The sequence below is a fragment of the Asparagus officinalis genome, chromosome 6 (genome assembly GCF_001876935.1).
Source record: "Asparagus officinalis chromosome 6, Aspof.V1, whole genome shotgun sequence".
Taxonomy (NCBI): domain Eukaryota; kingdom Viridiplantae; phylum Streptophyta; class Magnoliopsida; order Asparagales; family Asparagaceae; genus Asparagus; species Asparagus officinalis.
In genome coordinates this window covers 29,682,191-29,702,442 of record NC_033799.1, presented here as the reverse complement: position 1 = coordinate 29,702,442, position 20,252 = coordinate 29,682,191, and the positions used below count along the sequence as shown (strand labels likewise).

The window sequence follows — 20,252 nt, the reverse complement described above, 5'->3', positions numbered from 1 at the left end:
ATAAACAGTAACCCTTTAAGAGGATGTTTGGTACAATTTCTATAAAAAAAAGGAAGAAGAGAAGTACTCAAAATTTGATTTTCTTATATTTCTAAAAAATTTGTAGGAAAAATTTATAGGCAATTTGTAAACTATCCCCTGCTATTGATTATTTAGACTCTAATTGTTAAATTTATATTTGTGAGGGTCAAAATGAAAGAAAGGAAACACCTTGTCTGAATCAGATAGCGTATAACAAACACCTGGTTCCACTAGACGACTCTTTTTTAGAATAAAAGGAAAATAAAAATAAAACTAAAAAGAATAAACAGTAACCCTTTAAGAGGCTGTTTGGTTCAATTTCTATAAAAAAAATAAGGAAGACGAGAAGTACATAAAATTTGATTTTTTTATATTTCTAAAAAATTGTAGGAAAAATTTATAGAACTCAAAGAGTACCATATTTCTTGTTTTTTGCTATTTCTTTGTTTGGTTTAAAATATGAAAAAGTTCCTAACTTTATGGAAAATATGCTGTTTTCTTTTTTATTTGTTTGGTGAATATCACTTTATAGAAAATAACTTATGAACAATACCATTAGAAAGTCACATAGGAATGATACTTGTGTACTTAATTAATTTTTTAATATATGCGTCAGTTTTTCTTACAATTTTCGTTCATTTAGAAAAAAAATTAATTTCTATAAAATAGTACAATTTTTTTTTCTATCTTATAGAAAATATTTTTATAAAATTTTAGAACTAAACACCGTTTATACGACAACGGCATTATCACGTGTTTTGTCGAAACTTTTGGATAAAATGGGTGAACCAAACGTCTCAACGCTCTCAAGCGCCAAACTTCCCAATCCCTATTTATTTCAAAAAACCCCCAATTTTAATTCTCCATTCCCTCGTGCACGTGAATCCCGTCACCGCCTGTGAATCTAAACACCAGTCTCCGCCGGCGCGGCGATTGCCGATGGCGCCGAGAGCACTGAACAGGAATCTGAGTTCGAGATCGAGCTCGGGTCCCGATGCCGACGCGGAGTACGAGGTGGAGGAGCTCAGGGATCGGATCGCGTCGTCACGTGGAAGCATCCAGCGATACGTCATCCATCCTGATAATAGGTAAGTGGTCGAATTAAGGATTTTTATGATGACCTTACCTCAATTTTTTTACTTTTGTTTATTTTTACCCATTTTTCTGATTTTCGCTCAATTTTGTTTTCTATGGTATTGAGTTCTTAGTTAAAGCTTAGATTTTGTCTTTATTTGTGTGAAATTGGCAGTACACAGTGACAGGAGTTATATTTTCCTCCTCTTTTTGGAAGTTGTTTGAGAGCGTCCTCTATACAAAATTAAGTTAAATATGTCACTGAACCACTTGTGTCACAAGTCTTGTGATGTTGTGCATCATACTGAATTCCATATTTTATAGTGATTTTTTTAACGTTGTGATTTTGTTGTTTACATGGATTTTCTAAACTGTTTGTTTCGATTTAAAACCGGTAAAGAGACGCACATAGTTACTGCTGGCATTGATATTAAAATTTCTCTTATTATTACCTTATTCTCTAGCGAGGTGGAACTTTCAGAAATCATCCTTTAATTATTCTCCATTGGAAAATTAATGTGTTAGGCACCGTTTAGTTCTCGGACATAAAGTAGGGAGTTTCATGGATTAGTACATGGATGCGAAAGTTTTGGTTCTTTTGGTATATCAACTACCCAGTAATACAGACGGATAGCTCTCTCTCTCTACCAGATAACCATCTCATTTGTGCTTTTTCTAATAAAAGGGAAAAATTCGAAAATTGATTGATAAGTTTCATTTCTTCGATGTGAGAGCCGCTATTGCTAAATATCTCAGGTATATATTATTAGAGGTTTGGTAGTTATGAATGAATTTGATGAACAAACTACTAATTAATGTTTTTGTTTGACCGTAAATATAAGCGAGGCCCACATCCATAACTCCATGATTAGATCAAGGGAGAACCTCTCACATGACATGCCTACTCTACCTGCATCGCAATTATTTATTGAATGGATTAGTTGTCTTTTGCTGGAAGTACTTATTTAGTTAGTAACTATTCTCCAGCTGTTGGGAAAAGGGAAAATAGTACGATACCTTGACAAATGAAGATTATTATGCTTGACAATCAAGTATATTATCTTGTTTTATGCAGTAAGCAAAACAATTGTTATACATAAGAATCTTAGTTTGAAGATTACTTGTACTTCATTTAAAATTAAAGAAATAGGAAACAGTCAACCTCAAATGCTGGACAATAAATTTTGTGTTGTTGATTTGTGATGACCTAAGAATGATAATGAGATGACAATTCAAACGTAATTTTTGTCTAATCTGGTGTGGACTTGGATTAGTGGGCTAGAAAAATATATAGATATTGTTTTAAATTTTAATGCCACTTATCTGGTAGGAACACAACCCAAATTCATAGTTTAGGTATGAACTCCAACTAGGAGGAATTTAGGTCAGGTTTGAATTTCAGGCCTCATATATTTGAAAATCTTTCTTTATATATTATGTCATAACCTCGCATAGTTATTCTACTAATAAGGGAACAACAACAGTATTGAAGCGAAAGTATCCAAAAAATTTGAACATAAAACATGTTTATTAAATATGAGTCGGGGGTTTTGTTCCTTTTTCCTTTCTTTTTCCCCAAAAAAGACTAGTTGGATTTGTAATTAGAGTTTCCTACAATCCATCACCAACTTTTACCATTTAAGCTGTGCCTCAGGAACATATAGTAGCTTTAAGCGTCCTTAAAACTCATCAGAATCAGATATAATAAGAAATATAAATTATAATTCTCAACCCTCACGATAACTTCAGAAGTCTCATTAATAGCAGGGATTATATGATAGTGTTAGATCCACTCTGGTTCAAACCTCATCATGACACAATTTAAATATTAAAAGAAATATTATGTAACCTCCGAGTTTTAGTATGGTGGCAGGTATTTCAAGCATTAATACAGATATACTATTAACAAATGAACCATATGGTTTGATCTAAATGGTCGTGAGTTTTGAACTTAATTGTTTCTAGAGCCCTGGTGTTCTCACTGTTTTTTTTGTCCCAGTTACTTGATAACTCAATGCTTTTGATCCACAATAAGATTGATGTAGCTGAGCAACTTCTAAATTTGATTTATATCTAAAATTGTACAAGCAAAACTTGTAGATTCATTTTAATTTCTTAATGGGATCGAATAAGTTGGTCATGGTGATTGTGGTAGGTGGTATCGGCTTTGGAAATACTTTATACTGGGATGGGCTATGTATTCATCCTTCTTCACACCCTTAGAGTTTGGCTTCTTTCGTGGACTTCCAGATAAACTATTCTGGCTTGACATTGCTGGTCAGATTGCATTCCTTGTGGACATAAGCATTCACTTCTTTCTTGCTTACCGAGATGAACATACCTATCGTGTAGTCTACAATCCTAAATCCATTGCTAAAAGGTCTCTCTTCTTTCTTCTTGTTGTTGCATGGCCCTTTTGTTGTTTAGTTATATTTGTTTGATGGCTTTTGGTATCTTTGTGTGTGCAGATATGTGAAGTCGGGTTTCATCATAGATTTACTTGGTTGCCTTCCATGGGATGCTATCTACAAGGTTCTCTCTCTCTCTCTCTCTCTCTCTCTCTCTCTCTCTCTCTCTCTCTCTCTCTCTCTCTCTCTCTGTGGGTGTGTGGGTGTGTGTGTGTGCGTACTTGCATGTGCGCATGCTTGTGTGGGTGTGTGACATGAGGGTGGTTGTTTGGAAATACCGAACAAGAGAACCACAAATAACACCATCTAGCAACATCCATACTTGTAGTATAAGTCTCTAATGCTCTCACTTTCCATGGTGTAGAATGGATTACCGAACAATGTAATTTCTCATGTTTCTTTTTGTCTTATGTTGTGAAACCTTTTTTGCGTTCTTCAATTCTCTAGGATTGTCTTGTTATTATTGTCATCAAGAATCGATCCACACTTTGTCCCCCTGCAGCATCTGATCTATGCTGAACAGAAGATACCATGGTTTCTCACAAAAGAGACGCAACAAACAACCCTAAGAAAAATGAGCGAATTACCTACTAAACCATCCAATACTAGAATAAAGGATAAATATTTTCAACAAAAGCCAGAAAAAGTCATAGTGTATAAATATATCACTGAAGCTCCATGTATGGAGTCAGTTATACTGGGGCTAAGTCACATAAAATTCTTGCCTCCAATCATTATTAAGTGCTACCAACTAATCTCTCAAGGTCTGATCCTTCTCTGTATCTGTAGAGACAAGGGCCTGAAGGTCGCATCTACACATAGGCTCGAGTTGTCCTCGGAAAAAAAGATACTGGTGGGAAAATCTGACATAAGAGTGGAATGATATCTCTGCCTCTGTTTCAGAAACACTATTAATTAGTTGCCCCGCAAGTCCAACAGGTATTGCTATAATCAAATCCAAAGACACCCTCTACTGGCTTTGAGGCTAACAAAACCCTGGCTTTGTGTTTTTCTTAGAACTAACGCTTTAAACACTGTGGCAGTACTAATCTATCATGATCTAACATTAGAATAGTTCAGATAGCTCGCTCGTACTTATTATATTTTGTTGGTTTCTCTGAATATGGATTTTCTTCGCTGGTTAGATAATCATGCATGCCTTAATCTCACTTGTCATAATAAGCTTGTTTAAATATCGTATACAGTATTATATCCATTTTTTCTTTGAGGGTGGTCTTGAATTGCCAATTGATTTATATCCTGCAACTTTATATGGTTCCTTCTTCAATTTTATATTTTTTATATTTATACAGTAAAGGGGATTCTCAGAATTTCTCTTGTTTCAAGTCAGGCTTGTGGATATAAAGAAGAAGTGAGATACCTGTTATGGATTCGTTTAAGCCGGGTCCGGAAAGTCACGGCTTTTTTCCATAAGATGGAAAAGGATATACGGATAAAATATTTGTTTACACGTATAGTGAAGCTCATTGCTGTTGAGCTCTACTGTACACATACGGCTGCCTGTATTTTCTACTATTTGGCGACGACTCTTCCTGAATCCCAGGAGAGCTACACATGGATAGGGAGCTTAAAGCTTGGAGATTACAGCTATTCACATTTCAGGGAAATTGATATCTCAAAGCGTTACTTGCTATCATTATATTTTGCCATAGTCACCATGACCACTGTAGGTAAATTTTATTTCACCATATTTTTACCGTTTAGATATTCTTTTATATAAATATTTTGTACTTTAGGAAATGTTATGTGTTATGTTTTAAATATTCTAGATCTGTGGCTTGTAGAAGATAATAAAAAGATAACCTTGGTTCTTTCTAGTTCTTGTTAGTTGTTAGAGCCTACATTGATTGTTGGCAAGTCTCATGCTTAAACATGGAATAAAATAAAGATCAGCTTCCATAGGGAAGTACAACGTAGAAAACCTTATTTGTATAGTTAAGTGTTAATTTCATGTGTTATTTTGAGAATTTTTTGTATATAGATTCATTGAAGCAAAATAAACTGTATGCCGCATTGTATGTGATCTTTAAATTTTCTTTCTTTTCCCCCTCTTTTTTGGAGGAATTGAACTGCCTTATCATTTCTTAATTTTGCCTCTCTGTAAGATTGCTTTGCTCTTGCTATCCACAGGTTATGGAGATATACATGCAGTCAATACCAGGGAAATGATATTCATCATGATCTATGTTTCTTTTGATATGATTCTGGGAGCGTACCTGATTGGTAACATGACAGCACTGATAGTGAAAGGATCAAGGACAGAAAGATTCAGGGATAAGATGAAGGATCTGATTCAATATATGAACAGGAACAGGCTTGGAAGAGATATAAGGGACCAGATTAAAGGACATGTACGCCTACAATATGAAAGCAACTACACAGAAGCTTCTGTTCTCCAAGATATCCCAGTATCGATTCGTGCTAAGGTGATCTTAAACCTTTCGATGATTGATATCACATGTTACATCATAGAAAAATCAAGTAAGCCAAAGTTTACAGATCAATGGTACAACCACGTGACATCTTCTGTTTTCATTTTTCCTTGTTAAAATTGTATGAATACTTTGAGGAAACTGTCATTATCAACAACATCCAATACACACTTAAACCGGTATAAATGGAGTTTGAGTTTGCTAGATCAAGACGGTGTCTTGATGACGCTCCACGTGCTCTCTATGGTGAAGTCCTCTATTGTCTTCCTGATTTAGGTCTTCCTCAATTACGAATTCGAACTCTTGTCAAATTTTCCCAAGTAAATCAAATGAAGTTAATCTAATCAGATCTAATCGTTCATAAGAACATAAGAGAACAAAATAGAATGATAACAATTTGCAAAACTGAAGAGAATTTTTTTGGTATCAGATACTATCAAGAAGATGAAGTCAGGTCTGGGAGAGGTAGAGGATGATGGATGATGGGTAAAGCAATATTAGTTAAGACACTTATTATTAAAATAGATAACTTAGTTCTCTTGAAGGGCTTTTTTGCAAATTTCTGTAACGCATCCTAAGATCTCAATTGACGGCTGGATGGCTGCCATGTCGTCATCACTCTAGCTAAGGGGCTGGTGTGTCTGGTGTGACACCAGCTCCTATTTTCCCTAATATGTGTGTGCGTGTGTGTGTGTGCGCGCACGCGCGTATTTATATATTTCAAAGGCATAATTGAAGAAGAAATCTAATACTGCTTAATGTTGAAACCGTTTGAAAGCCATAATTAACCAAGTAATTCTACTGAATCTAAAAGAGGAAGTCTTAACTTTTTATTTCTAGATGCCTACTGCTTCAGTGGATGGCATTTTCTGTTAGCTTTTTCACATGAAGTCAGCTTGACTTGTTGATGCTGTTTGCAGATTTCACAAAGCTTGTACAAACCCTACATCGAAAATGTCCCTATTTTTAAAGGATGTTCTTCAGAATTCATTCATCAGATTGTAAGTTACTTGACTGTTACTCATTGCTAAACGAACTAGTTGGTTAGTGTGTGCATTGCATGAGTTAATGAGTCATCTGACTATAGGCGATCAGGCTGCAAGAGGAGTTTTTTCTTCCTGGGGAAGTAGTCATGGAACAAGGCAATGCAGTAGATCAACTTTATTTCATCTGCGATGGTGTTCTGGTACTGTTTCAAACCTCAGTATATCTATCTTTTCATGCCTGAAAGAAACATATATTTTACTTTATATGTGCAGATATGCTTACAATACTTTATCTAACTAAATGCATGCATGTTCTAAACACTTATTTTTTAACTTGCACCTGATTAACAATTCGATTTGCTAGTGTTTTTTTCAATAAAATATTAGTCTCTTCATGAAGTGCATGTCTTAATTATTTTGGCATGATTTGTCCAATTATTTAAAAGAATTCTTAGCTTATGAGTCCTTCACAAGGAGATTTCAGGGTCCATAGGGACACAAACATTAGACAACATGTAGATGGACAAATTAAAAGTGTTAATAATAGTAAATGGATATGAGAACTACTTGAAGATTTTTGCTCACATGCTATTAGCTCATCGACTTTTCCCTCTAAAAGTTAGTACCTCAAAATTTATGTTTTTGTCTAAACAATGAAGTCACTGGTGGATACGACCAATTATCAACAAATTAGGGTAACAGTTCTTTTTCTAACAGAACGGAGGAAGAAGCACTATACAGTCAATGAGAATCAAATGCTTCATCTTTCGGATGATTTAATGTGCTGTATTTAGTGTAACCCATCTTGACATGAGCCAGGAATTTTGCCCATGCACTGGTGTTGATGAATACCAAAAATCCAGACAGCCTGCTATCTCTTATTTATTTATTTATTTATTGAGGAAAGTTTAATTTATTTTGTGTGTACATAAGTTTGTATGTTATTAAGGAAGCATTTTATATCATATACTCATAATTTGCATGATCCACATATGGGTAAACAAACTCCAGCTTCCCTGTTAATTCTATGTTTAGGAAATTCATCCATGGATAAGATATGTTATTTGTTCAGAGGTTATTTTGAATAATTAGTATAAGTATACCTCTGGCCTGCCATACAGGTATCTCTACTAATGGATCCATCGAAGTTCTCCTTTAATTGATTTCTTAGCTAATTAAGAACATGTAAAACAGAAATGAATCATTATCATTGTTCTTCACATCTGAGGCTCATCAACTTATCATTGTAGGAAGCTATTGGGATTGGTGAAGATGGAACAGAGGATACTATTGTAATGTTAGAGCCTAATTGCTCTTTTGGAGACATTTCCATCCTTTGCAACATTCCTCAGCCCTTCAGTGTACGCGTTTGTGAACTGTGCAGACTCTTAAGAATTGATAAGCATCTCCTTTCAAATGTCCTACAGATATATTTTGTGGATGGCCGGAGAGTCCTGAGGAACCTTCTCGAGGTAATTTTTATATAGAAACTTTCATTTGTAATAGTAACAAAATTAATACCTAGGTTAATGACTTGATTGTCTTGATTTTTTGCTTAATTACAGGCTAATGAATCCAATATTCGTGTCAAGCAACTTGAGTCTGATATCACACTTCATATTGGAAAACAAGAAGCTGAGCTTGCGTTACGAGTAAATAATGCTGCTTTTAATGGGGATTTGAATCACCTAAAGAGTTTGATTCGATCCGGGGCAGACCCCAGCAAGGCTGATTATGATGGACGCACTCCTTTGGTAGGCTGATAGAATACAGTTCTGAAATTTATGTGGCTGTCAGTTTAGTTATTTTTACATCAGGTTTTCTTAAGGATATAGAATTTTAATGATCTACGTATCGCCCCTTGGTACTTATCACATTGTTTTCTGCTTGTATATATAGTTCTTGGTCACCGTGATTCAACTATAGAAAATTGTATATATGTACTAACTCAAGTTTGCACCATCCAGAATCTGGGCCTTCTCTGTCATTAATAAGGCTACACACAGCATTCACCACAAAAAATTCAAGAGCCCAGTAATTTTTTTAATGGCAAATGGGAATATCAAACAATGACCCTCCTTTCTTGAGATTGTTACAGTGACCCCTTCATTCACCCCCTCAAACCTCCATTACTTTCATAGATGCTTGGATATGTGGTACTGGTATGCAATCTTTCCCCACACCAATTTACATGCATTTGATTGTGTAGCTATGTTGCATGGGTACGGGTGCGGGTGCGGACATGGACACAGGTGCGGATATGAGACACCTAATTCGTAAAATGTGGAATATGGGGACACGGCTATATGTATACTTATTGAAATTAATAACATATATGAGATCGGTATTGTTTTTTATTACATATTATGAGAACTAAAGTCCATATAACCTTTTTGTGTTTCTTTTATTAAGTAGATTATAAATTGAAAAACTACTCACTTTTGGACTAGATATCCAAATCATTGGTTAAAATCATACTTTTGAATATGACATGGGCTGAAATTAACCTGACAATAGTCCAAGAAGTTGCAGAAAGTTGATGTGAAGTGTAAGATATATGTCCAAGAATTGTACCACGAGTGTTTTAAACTAAAACTTGAATTGTATAATTGGGCATATGTCTACATAAATGTATGTATATACTCAAGAAGTGTCCAAGGAGTGTCCGACACGGACACGGACATGGATAAGGGAGCCAAGATGAAGTGTTCGGGTAACCTAGCTGTGTAGCCATCTTAGCATGCAAACTTTCCAAATATTTGATTTCCTTTTTTTTAGCTTTCATGCTCAGTAGTTCTTTGCCCAAACTTAACATGATATTGTCATTTATCACTCATCAGTAGGCATGTCTTGTTACAATTTTTTCATCTTGAGGTCTCATGAGAAGGGCTCATATCCAAGCACAAGTATGCCGGAACCAAGCTTGAAAGTAGCCATACTTACCTTAAGGACTGTTGTTTGTACAAGTTATAATAGATAATCCTCATTACAATATACTTAAGTGTATCATTTATATTCAAAAAACTCCCAAAAAAGTGCTTCTTCAATATCCTTTTAAAAAGAATTTTTTTAGAAACATTAAATATCAAAAAGATTAAAAAATTCTGAGAAAAATATATAGTTATAAAATTTTACATAATGAAGATGTACTTAAGGCCCCAACCTTCCAAGCAACTTTTCCTCAACTCTTAAGAACAGTAAAGGCTTCAGACCCTTCAGCAATCCTGGCTCATCTACTTACAGCCTATTTTGATGTTAGTAGTTTCTACCTCACTAAATTCGCAATTTTCCATTTCAGCACCTTGCTGCATCAGGAGGGTACGAAGATATCGTTTTATTTCTTATTCAAGAAGGTGTTAGCATGAATGTTTCAGGTACCTTTATCGTGGTACTTATTTTGCTTCTCCTTGAACCACAAAGTTCTTTTCATATTACATAATGATACCTATGCGCCATGTTAAAAATTTTCAATCTCATCATAAATGTTCTTATGTTCATGTTTGTATTAATATATGTGAATCTCTACTAGATAAATTTGGGAACACAGCACTGTTGGAGGCTGTAAAGAATGGAAATGACAAAGTGGCTGCCTTACTCTTCAAAAATGGAGCAAATTTAAACATTATTGATGCTGGCAGCAAACTTTGTGCTGCCGTTGCAAGGGGAGACTCAGATTTTCTAAGGAGAGTTTTATCTTATGGTATTGATCCAAACTCAAAAGACTATGATCATCGGACACCGCTTCATATAGCTGCTGCAGAGGGAATATTTTTGATTGTGAAAATTCTTCTAGAGAATGGAGCAAGTGTTTTTGCTGAAGACAGGTAAGATATCCAACTCCCGCAATTGCATATGTAGTATTGCTAACTGCTTCAGTCCGTATATAGGTTGTATGAGAAAGTTCTTGAAGGAACGAAAAAGGAAATGTCTTTATGGTTGTATTTAGAAGAAGAGATAACAAAACGATGTGCAGATAAGGTTATCTTTAGCTTTAGCTTCAACTAAGCTTGATCGGAACAAGTTGGTACAACCTCATTTTTATCAGTAAATGGTTCTAAGTTTATTGCGAAAAGCAAATCTATTAGCAAGGAACTGTAGCTCAGTACAACAAACGTAATTTGTTTTTGTGATGAAGCTTCGATTAACAAGGTCATGAGAAAGGAAGATAAGCTCAAGCATGTTCCTTACTGTAACAATATAAAATCTATGCTATTAATATGTAACATACATTTGTCTATATAAATTAAATAATTAAACTTGCACCTATTTCTCACCTTTAAAAGTTTATCTTGTGCTTCCTTTCAATGAAATGTCTGGATTTCTTCTGGAAGAATGATAAGGAAGCGCATTCTCTTAAATTTCATTTTTGTTCCTTACTACTTAACAGGTCCCTATATAAGACTTCTTAAATATGGCTCCTCTAACCATTATACCAAAACTCCGAAGTTATGGTGATGGTCGAGAATTACAGTTTTATATTAATTTTAACATGCCCTTGCAGGTTGAACGTCCTTTTTTATGAGTTAAAACTTGGACTCATGCAGCGATGTCAATTTTTAGAAAATCCACTTAAACTTTGTGGTCGGTGGGATTTGAGCCTGGGTTGCTCTGATGCCATATTAAATTTAGCTCCTCTAACCATTACACCAAAACTCCAAAGTTATGGTGATGGTCGAAATTTATAGTTTTATATTAATTTTAACAAGACCTATTTAGTATTAACTACAATTGACACAGACATTAGAATGCTTGTTAAGAAAAAGAGGCAGAAACTAAGGGCCTAAGGGCTAGTTTGTATTGCATTTTTCAGGGTGCTGCTTACTTTTTAGGAAGCAACCAATTGTGGTGTTTGCTAAATTTTTTTATGTGCTTATTGAAATTAATCCCCCTTCTAAGAGGGTGCTTTTAGAAGCAACCTGAAGATGCTTTTAATTTTTTTTTTATTTTTTGTAATTTATATGCCATATATATACCATGTTAGAACTAATATAAAAGTATAACGCTCAACTCTCACCATAATTTTAGAGTTTTGGTGTAATGGTTAGAGGGACTTAATTTAAAATGGTATTTGAGCAACCAAAATTCAAATTCTATTAGCTGTGGAGGCATGTTAGAATTTACATAAATTACCTCAACTCTTACCATAACTTCGGAGTTTTTGGTCTAATGGTTAGAGGGACTTAATTTAGGATACCCTTTATGTTTTAACATTTTTACACTACAAGTAAACATGAAGCTAAATTTGTGTTTTTTAGTCATTATCACTTATAATGGCCTTTAAGCATAGTTTGACCGATCACTTTACTATATTTGAAAGAAATTTTTGATATATGATTTACTAGGGGGGTTATTGGTTGGGACATTTTGGGGGATAATGGGATAATTTTGGGGATTCTATTTCATGTTATTCATTGGGACAATGAAACAAGGATAATACCTTTTTGTGTTATTAGTTTTTTGGAACACTAGTGAGACAATTACACCACTTGGGATAAGATTACCTCACTCATATACAAAAATTACCCCAATAGTAAAAATTTACCCCATCCTCCATATTGGAACTATATTGTTCCACTTTGAAGGCAATTGAGATAATTTTAAAATATTTTTGTATTACTTAACTAATACATGCTAAATTAATATTATAAATATATGAATTATGATATGATAATATAAAATATAACTATATTAACAATATTATATAATAGTAATTATAGTATAACATATTTATTAATATTAATGTAATATATTATTATATATATTAATTAGTAATTATAGTATGACGTATTTATTATAATATTTATATAATATTTTAATAACATATATTAAATTTTTAATAATATGATATTAATAATATTATGATAATAAGATTATATTAATTATTTTAATAACATATATATAATATTTTAATAACATATATTATTAATTAATATATTATTATAGAATTAATTTACAAAATATATATTATAAGTTATTATATATATGACATACTTTATAATCCTAATATAATAGTTACTAATATTAGCTAAAATATTATGATATAATACTAATATATATTTAAGTTTTGAAAAATAAATAAATATATTATACGTATATACATGATACTTTTAATATATATTATTGTAAATTTTATTTTTTACATCTATATATATATATATATATATATATATTTAATTTTAATTTTAATATAATATTTTAAAAAATATTTACATTGAATAAAGTAAATATTATAATTTTTTTAAAGTACATTTATATCCTTAATGATACTATATTTATAATATTATTAAATTAAATAATATATTATTAAAGTACTTATATTAAATATATTATTCATATATTATATCAATTATTATATAATGTAGCATACTAATATAATGTTAATTAGTAATTATTGTATAACATATTATATTTTGTAATAAATAAAATAATGTATTATATTAAATATATAATTATTAAAATATTATATTAAAATATATGATATTATATTATATTAATTTATTATATATAGATTAGTATGCTAATATAATATAAATAAATAATTAGTAATAGTAAGTTGTAAGTATAGTACAATATATATTATATTTTAATATAAAGTAAAATAATATTTATATTATAATAATATACTAAATAATATTAAAACGGCAATTGGATAATAATTTTAGAAGTAATTAATAGATAAAATTATATTTTAATAAGCGTGGCCGACATCAAATCTATTATTCCCATATGAATTGTCAAATCAAAGGCTCATATTATCCCATTATCCCACTTTATCCCACTTTACCCCACTTAAAATATCACAAAGGGGTAAAATTGTTCCATTGGAATAATTTTTCTACTTGGTCCCAATTTGTCCCAACCAATAACCCCCCTTAAATGACTATTTTCAACAGTTTATATAAGTTGTTTCTACAAGTGACTTATATAAGCAACATATTATCAGCTTCAGAAATACCAAATTGACCTTAAATCACCATGCAAATTTGAATTTATCCTACCACTTTATTCTTCTATCTAATCTAAGTTGAGTCTAGAATAAATTGTCGTGAACTGATTGTTGCAAAAAAAATTACAGATGGGGAACTACACCATTAGATGAAGCACGAAAAAGCGGGAGCATACCCTTGATGAAGCTAATGGAAGAAGCTAAATCTGAAGAGCTGTCCAAGTTCCCTAGACAACGAGATCAAGAAATACAAGGTATACTTGATACAAATTATTTGTCATTTATGAAGAATTTTCAACTTAATTATTAGTCTAAACATCAATATTCCCATATTGTAATTATGTCCAGTAGTTACCGAGTTCAATTCTTTAAGATGTCAGAAGGAAAGAAAATCTTTCATCAACTTTTAACTGCTAATGAAGAAAATGCAAAGAATTATTATTATCAACTAAAACTTTCAACAGTTATCTAACAAATGCTCATATGCTTGGCCTATGTTATCTCCAAAGCTACACTGTTATCCACCTAAATACTGTTACACACTGTTAGAGGAGAGAGAGAGGTTAGTTTTCCTGCACAAGTGTATCACATTGAAAGTTAAGTGACAAATTTCTGGCGTCTTAAGCAGTTTCAACTGTAGTCTTTTCATAACTCATTAGTCATTTGATAAACTATATTTTGCGGTCTTATGCGAACTTTTTGTAAACTTCAGGGTGATGTTCTACAACTGTACACGAGAAAATTTAGTAGCTATATCTTCTAATTGCTACTGTTTTTGACCAACAGATAAAATGCATCCACGGAAATGCACAGTATTCCCCTTTCACCCTTGGAACCCTGAAGAAAAGAAAAGAGAAGGCATTGTTCTATGGGTTCCACCAACAATAGAGGAGCTAATTCAATCTGCTCAAGAGAAGCTCAAGTGCATTGGCACATCCATTCTTTCAGCAGATGGAGGAAAGATACTTGATGTAGACTTGATTTCCGACAATCAGAAACTTTATCTGGTTACTTTCAGCAGATGGAGGAAAGATACTTGATGTAGACTTGATTTCCGACAATCAGAAACTTTATCTGGTTACTGAACAAGAAACCACAACATAAGTTACATGTAGACTTGATTTCCGACAATCAGAAACTTTATCTGGTTACTGAACAAGAAACCACAACATAAGTTACAGGAATGATTCTATTCGTCTATATCCCTTTGATCTCAAAATACGTCTTTTTGAGGACAAAAGGTCCTTAACCATATGATTATCGGAAAAGAAAGAATACAGAGGATGTTTATATATGGCATATCTTAATATTTAGAGATACACAAGAAAACCAAAATTCAGCAAGTCTTGTTGAATATGTATAATTTTTGTTGGAACAGTGGTTTGTACATTGAAGTCGATCTCAACATACATGTAGCTAGGGAGAATGTATTTTCCCTTGTAAGAAAAGCATGTACATTGTATATAAACATCATGAGTGGAAATGAAATTAAAGGTATTGTTGGCATTATAGTATCACAGAAGTATGGCAGTGTAAACAAGAACTACAATACATGGCTTTGAATATGGTTGTCTCTCAAGTCCTAGGGAAAGTGCTCCATCACGCTATCACATTACCTGTAGAGATCTTCATGTCAAGTTTTTTGGGGGAATCTTTCAAAATAGATGAGATTAGGAGCACCAACATCTTCCAAGTTTTTGCAATCGCTATTAGGTTCCCCAGTTACTAATGGGGTGTTAGTCAGCCAGAACACTTTTCATAGAAGTGGAACAAATTTTATTATATGATGATATTTTAATGTGAGATATTTTTATAGGATAATTAGGAGTAACTTTATAAAACATGATATTTTAGTGGGACAATTGTTAGTATAATTAAGGATAATTTTCAAAATTCAATAATCATATAAATCATGTATTTTGATGATAAGACTACTATTTATACATTTTAAAACTTATTATTATTATTTATTTACTTTAGTGTTAATTAACCTTGAAGAACTATTAGATAGACTATAATATATTATTATTATTATTATTTGTAACTTTTTGATTTTTTGGAATTATTATTGTAATATAAATTTAAAAACATAGTTTTTTTTTCCTTTTTTCGCTTTCTTTTTCATTCTACCAGACAACATTCCATTATCTCTCAATTTTAATTAATTTTTAATAAAATATGAATATTTTAAATTTTAAATTTAAATTAATTATACAATTAAAATTTTTAATAAAAAATAAAAAATAACATTAAATAGAAGGGAATAGTAAGAAGTGATGTGATCTAATTTTATGATGTGGTTTGTAGATGATGGAGAAATAAAATATGAAAAATAAAAAAGTAAATAAAAGAATTCTAGTTTTTTATCGTGTAGTTCTCACTTAAAACTTGGAACAATTTGAGAGACTAGAATTCTCTCTTTTCTATATAAATTTGATAAAAGTGGGATAAATTTTTATAATTATCCCAGTTTTACTTTTTATCCAATTCTTATTGACTAACACTATATAATTTTATCCTAGTTCTAGTTCAAATGGACTAACACTATAAAAAATTGTCCCACAAATTATCCTAGTTCTAATTTTGAGTTCTACTTGACTAACCCCACCTAATTATTTTGAAATTAGCGTATCAAGTCATTGAAATTGCTATCAGGGCCACCAACTTTGTATAAGTTGCTTCAAATTAGTCACTCTAATTGCTGAGGGAATAGTTATGAAATAACGTAAGAATTAGGGGACCTAATAACAATTTTAATGATCTTATGGACTACTTTCAAAATATTAAACATATAAGGGACTAATATCAAAAACCCCTTATTTCCATACTTATTTGTTTAATTACTAGTTTTTATGCACGTGGTTAAATATCAAAAAAAATATTGTTTTATATTTATTTCATTACTTTAAATAAGTAAGATTTATCTTAAGTTCAAATATGTATTATTGAATTATAAGATTTATTAGTATTTTATTTAAATATTAAAAAAAATAAATGTAAAGGAATTTAAGCTAAACTTGGATGAATATACGTATCTGGCATATTGTAATTGTTATTATGAATTTTAGTTATAGTAATGTAGAAAATATTTTAAAAATTTAAGTTATTTCAAATATTTTTTGACTTAAAAAGCTAAGATCATTGTTGTTTGATTTACTGCGAACTTGTAAAATTATTTTTGTTCTAAAATTTTTTAATTGATCACTACCACCAACACTTAACAGGAACTTAATTAAAGTATGAAAGTAAATCTTGATCAATTTGGTCCCTTATTCAATATGGAACAATCTCAACAAGTAATAATTAGTAAGCCAAGGTTTTTTGAAACAATGAATATTGAGGTTTGTGACAATCCCAAGCAAATTCATCACAAAGTAATTCTTTGCCAATTGGTTAAAGAGGTCACCTTTATATCATAAATGATTGATCACATGATGCGTTATCCATAGAACAATAATAAAATATAGCAACTGTTCTTCAGTTCAACTCTCCACAAGGCCGTGCATCATATGTTTTTTAGCCAATTCATAGAGGATCGGTGTTTCGGTCTGGAATTTCTGTAGATACATATTTATCATACTGATCTGATGATGTGATCTTGTGATCTCCAATAAGAATTATTAATATATGTGCATGTGGTAGCCTTCTTTTTTGAAACTCAATCACATGAACATGTGCTAAAACTTTCCCAAAGATCCCCTTCTTAAATAGTTGATCTTTCAAGTCTTGGAGCTTTGCTCGAAATATCCTTGAGGTTAGGTCTGGCCTGTCATTATGGCTTTGGCCTGGATGTAGTTGCTCAATGATCTCTTCACATTCTGGATTACATGTCATTGTTATAAAAAGATCTGGCTTTTCAAATCGTTGTACTAATGACATTGCATCAAGGTATTTGCGACGCATGTCTCTAGGACCACCTATGAATGATGATGGAAGAACTATTCTTTTGCCCACTTGGCTTGCATTTGCTTCGCCGACAGCCACACTGTCGACAATGCCTTGGAATAACTCTGCTTTGATTTCTGATTGTTTATTTCTAAAGTAATCAACCCTTGTTGTTTCAAGCTTTATGTACATATCAACAACATATTGATGGAATAAAAGACCTGCTGATGTAAGTATAAAAGATTGTCGAGTGTCTCTTATCTGGAGCTTATGATAATAATAATCTCGGCATGAAACTTTTTCGGGTTTTGGTGCCTTGACGCCTGTAAATTTAGGTGTTAATCTATATTCATATATAATAACATTACTTAGAATGGGTTTCCTTGTAATATATCCATCAAGCTCTTAGTTGTGATTTCACTCATATTTGCATTGTGTAGAATTCTCAATCGATTTTGCAACTCATTCTCTGTATCATAGAAGTAAAGCTGAAAGTATGAAGGCTTATTTTCCTTTGGAATTAGAGCTAGGAGATTATGATATATTTGTCCTTGTGCTCTAAATGTGAAAACTCATTTTCTATTTGATGCGAGCTCTTTATCAAATCTTGCCCAAACGATGTGAATGAGAAAATATTGTTGTACATTCTGGTGTGGCTTCGGAACTCAATTGTCTCTGGTGTTTGCATTGTATAAAGGGCAAATATATCTCTCTCTCAAATGGTGCATTGTCATTATTTCCTTCAACCCAGATTGCAGCCACCTGATCTGCTGTTAGTGAGTTGTAAACACGTTAATCTAGTGCAACATTACTATTTATTAGTATCTTTAATTCTTTAAAAGATTGATAATCATTCAATTTGCGAAGGAACTTTGCATATGGGTTTTCTTGTAATATATCCATCAAGCTCTTAGTTGTGATTTCACTCATATTTGCATTGTGTAGAATTCTCAATCGATTTTGCAACCCATTCTCTGTATCATAGAAGTAAAGCTGAAAGTATGAAGGCTTATTTTCCTTTGGAATTAGAGCTAGGAGATTATGATATATTTGTCCTTGTGCTCTAAATGTGAAAACTCATTTTCTATTTGATGCGAGCTCTTTATCAAATCTTGCCCAAACGATGTGAATGAGAAAATATTGTTGTACATTCTGGTGTGGCTTCGGAACTCAATTGTCTCTGGTGTTTGCATTGTATAAAGGGCAAATAATTCATTTAGAATATTCACATCTGCTAGGTGGATTTCACCGTTGTGACAACAAAATGTTGGAGGCTCATGTTCAAACTTTTTGGATCCACAATATGCACAAGACTTTGGAGTGCGTAGCTTATATAGTAAAGAACATACCGGTTCATGAAGAATTTGCCCTAGAACAAATATAAATATTTAATAAACTAATATATAATGTTATATGGCTCTTTCAATAAACTATAAAGTATATGTACACCAAACTTCATGCTCATAGGCCAGTAGAAGGGCTCCACAAAATAGGTCAACTTTACGTTGTCGTTTGCCATTAATAGTATTACCAGAAGAGTCATTACTGTGTCGCTTTCTCTTATTATCCGCAATTCTTTGAATGTAAGATTTCTTTTGCTCATCACTCAACCGAGAATATTTAGGCTTTTTAATTCTGGGTATTGGAGTGTTCTCTTCTGTTTAAAAAAATGTTCATGTAGTATTATAAATACATACACATATACTAATATAATAATATATGAATAATTCATTATTGAGTTTAATGCAAACATTAGCTTGAAGCCATTTTAGGCGAGAAAGTGTTGTATAGTAGTTATGATATCCAAAAACCAGAGAATAAATTTCTACAAAGGAAAATCATATGTCATATTACTATTAATTTATGAATATATATGAGCAATGCAGATAGTTGGACAAATTAGTGAAAATTTTCATAAAAATTCAAAAATAAACAATCAACTATAATCATTATCACAATAATAATAAAAATTATTGATATTCTAGACTAACCTGATACTCGTAATTATGGAATAAATCTTGAGTACAGAATTGGAATTACTTAAAAGTAGATACTCGTAATTATTGGTTACATATCATTATAATGATATGTAACCAGGTGATTGAATTTCAAAAACAATCATGAGTATGAATATATTGTAATCTACACAAAAACAGAAATTAATTAAAAGCATGGAAAGAAAAAAAAGAAAAAAAAGAAACAGATGAAAGGTATCTGTTTTCTATTACCTCGATAGATGAGAGAACATGCAACAATCAAATCTTGAATCCTCTAAGTTCTGCATGAAAATTGAAGAAATTTCACCATTAAATCAAATACACAATATTTATAAAGAATAATCATGAAAATAAAAAATAAACATGCATGTTGAAGGAGATGAAGTTATTATGAAAATTATGTAATTTTTTGGTTTATATATAGGCATGAGGTATTGCATGTGATAGAATAATAGTCATAATTAGAGTTTTATTAGGATTTG

The 20,252-nt window shown here is 31.9% G+C and overlaps 2 protein-coding genes across 4 annotated transcripts; one reads left to right on the top strand and one right to left on the bottom strand.

Annotated features, from left to right (window-relative positions):
• Nucleotides 1,081-15,410, top strand: LOC109844578 (potassium channel KOR1-like). Of its 3 annotated transcripts, none has more exons than XM_020413684.1 (14): nucleotides 1,081-1,109; nucleotides 3,251-3,475; nucleotides 3,564-3,627; nucleotides 4,855-5,194; nucleotides 5,655-5,950; nucleotides 6,877-6,957; nucleotides 7,044-7,142; nucleotides 8,193-8,414; nucleotides 8,508-8,696; nucleotides 10,241-10,316; nucleotides 10,472-10,766; nucleotides 14,018-14,142; nucleotides 14,675-14,857; nucleotides 14,998-15,410. In XM_020413684.1, exons 2-14 carry the CDS (start codon nucleotides 3,291-3,293, stop codon nucleotides 15,060-15,062), a joined length of 2,220 nt encoding a protein of 739 aa, XP_020269273.1. In that variant the 5' UTR covers nucleotides 1,081-1,109; nucleotides 3,251-3,290; the 3' UTR covers nucleotides 15,063-15,410. The 3 variants fall into 3 exon arrangements, with proteins under 3 accessions (XP_020269273.1, XP_020269274.1, XP_020269275.1); XM_020413686.1 differs by lacking the exon at nucleotides 1,081-1,109 and adding an exon at nucleotides 4,293-4,442 and having other exon boundaries at nucleotides 3,427-3,475; XM_020413685.1 differs by lacking the exon at nucleotides 1,081-1,109 and having other exon boundaries at nucleotides 3,339-3,475; nucleotides 4,817-5,194.
• Nucleotides 17,414-17,965, bottom strand: LOC109845992. The gene has a single exon (XM_020415218.1). The coding sequence runs from the start codon at nucleotides 17,963-17,965 to the stop codon at nucleotides 17,414-17,416; it is 552 nt and encodes a 183-aa protein (XP_020270807.1).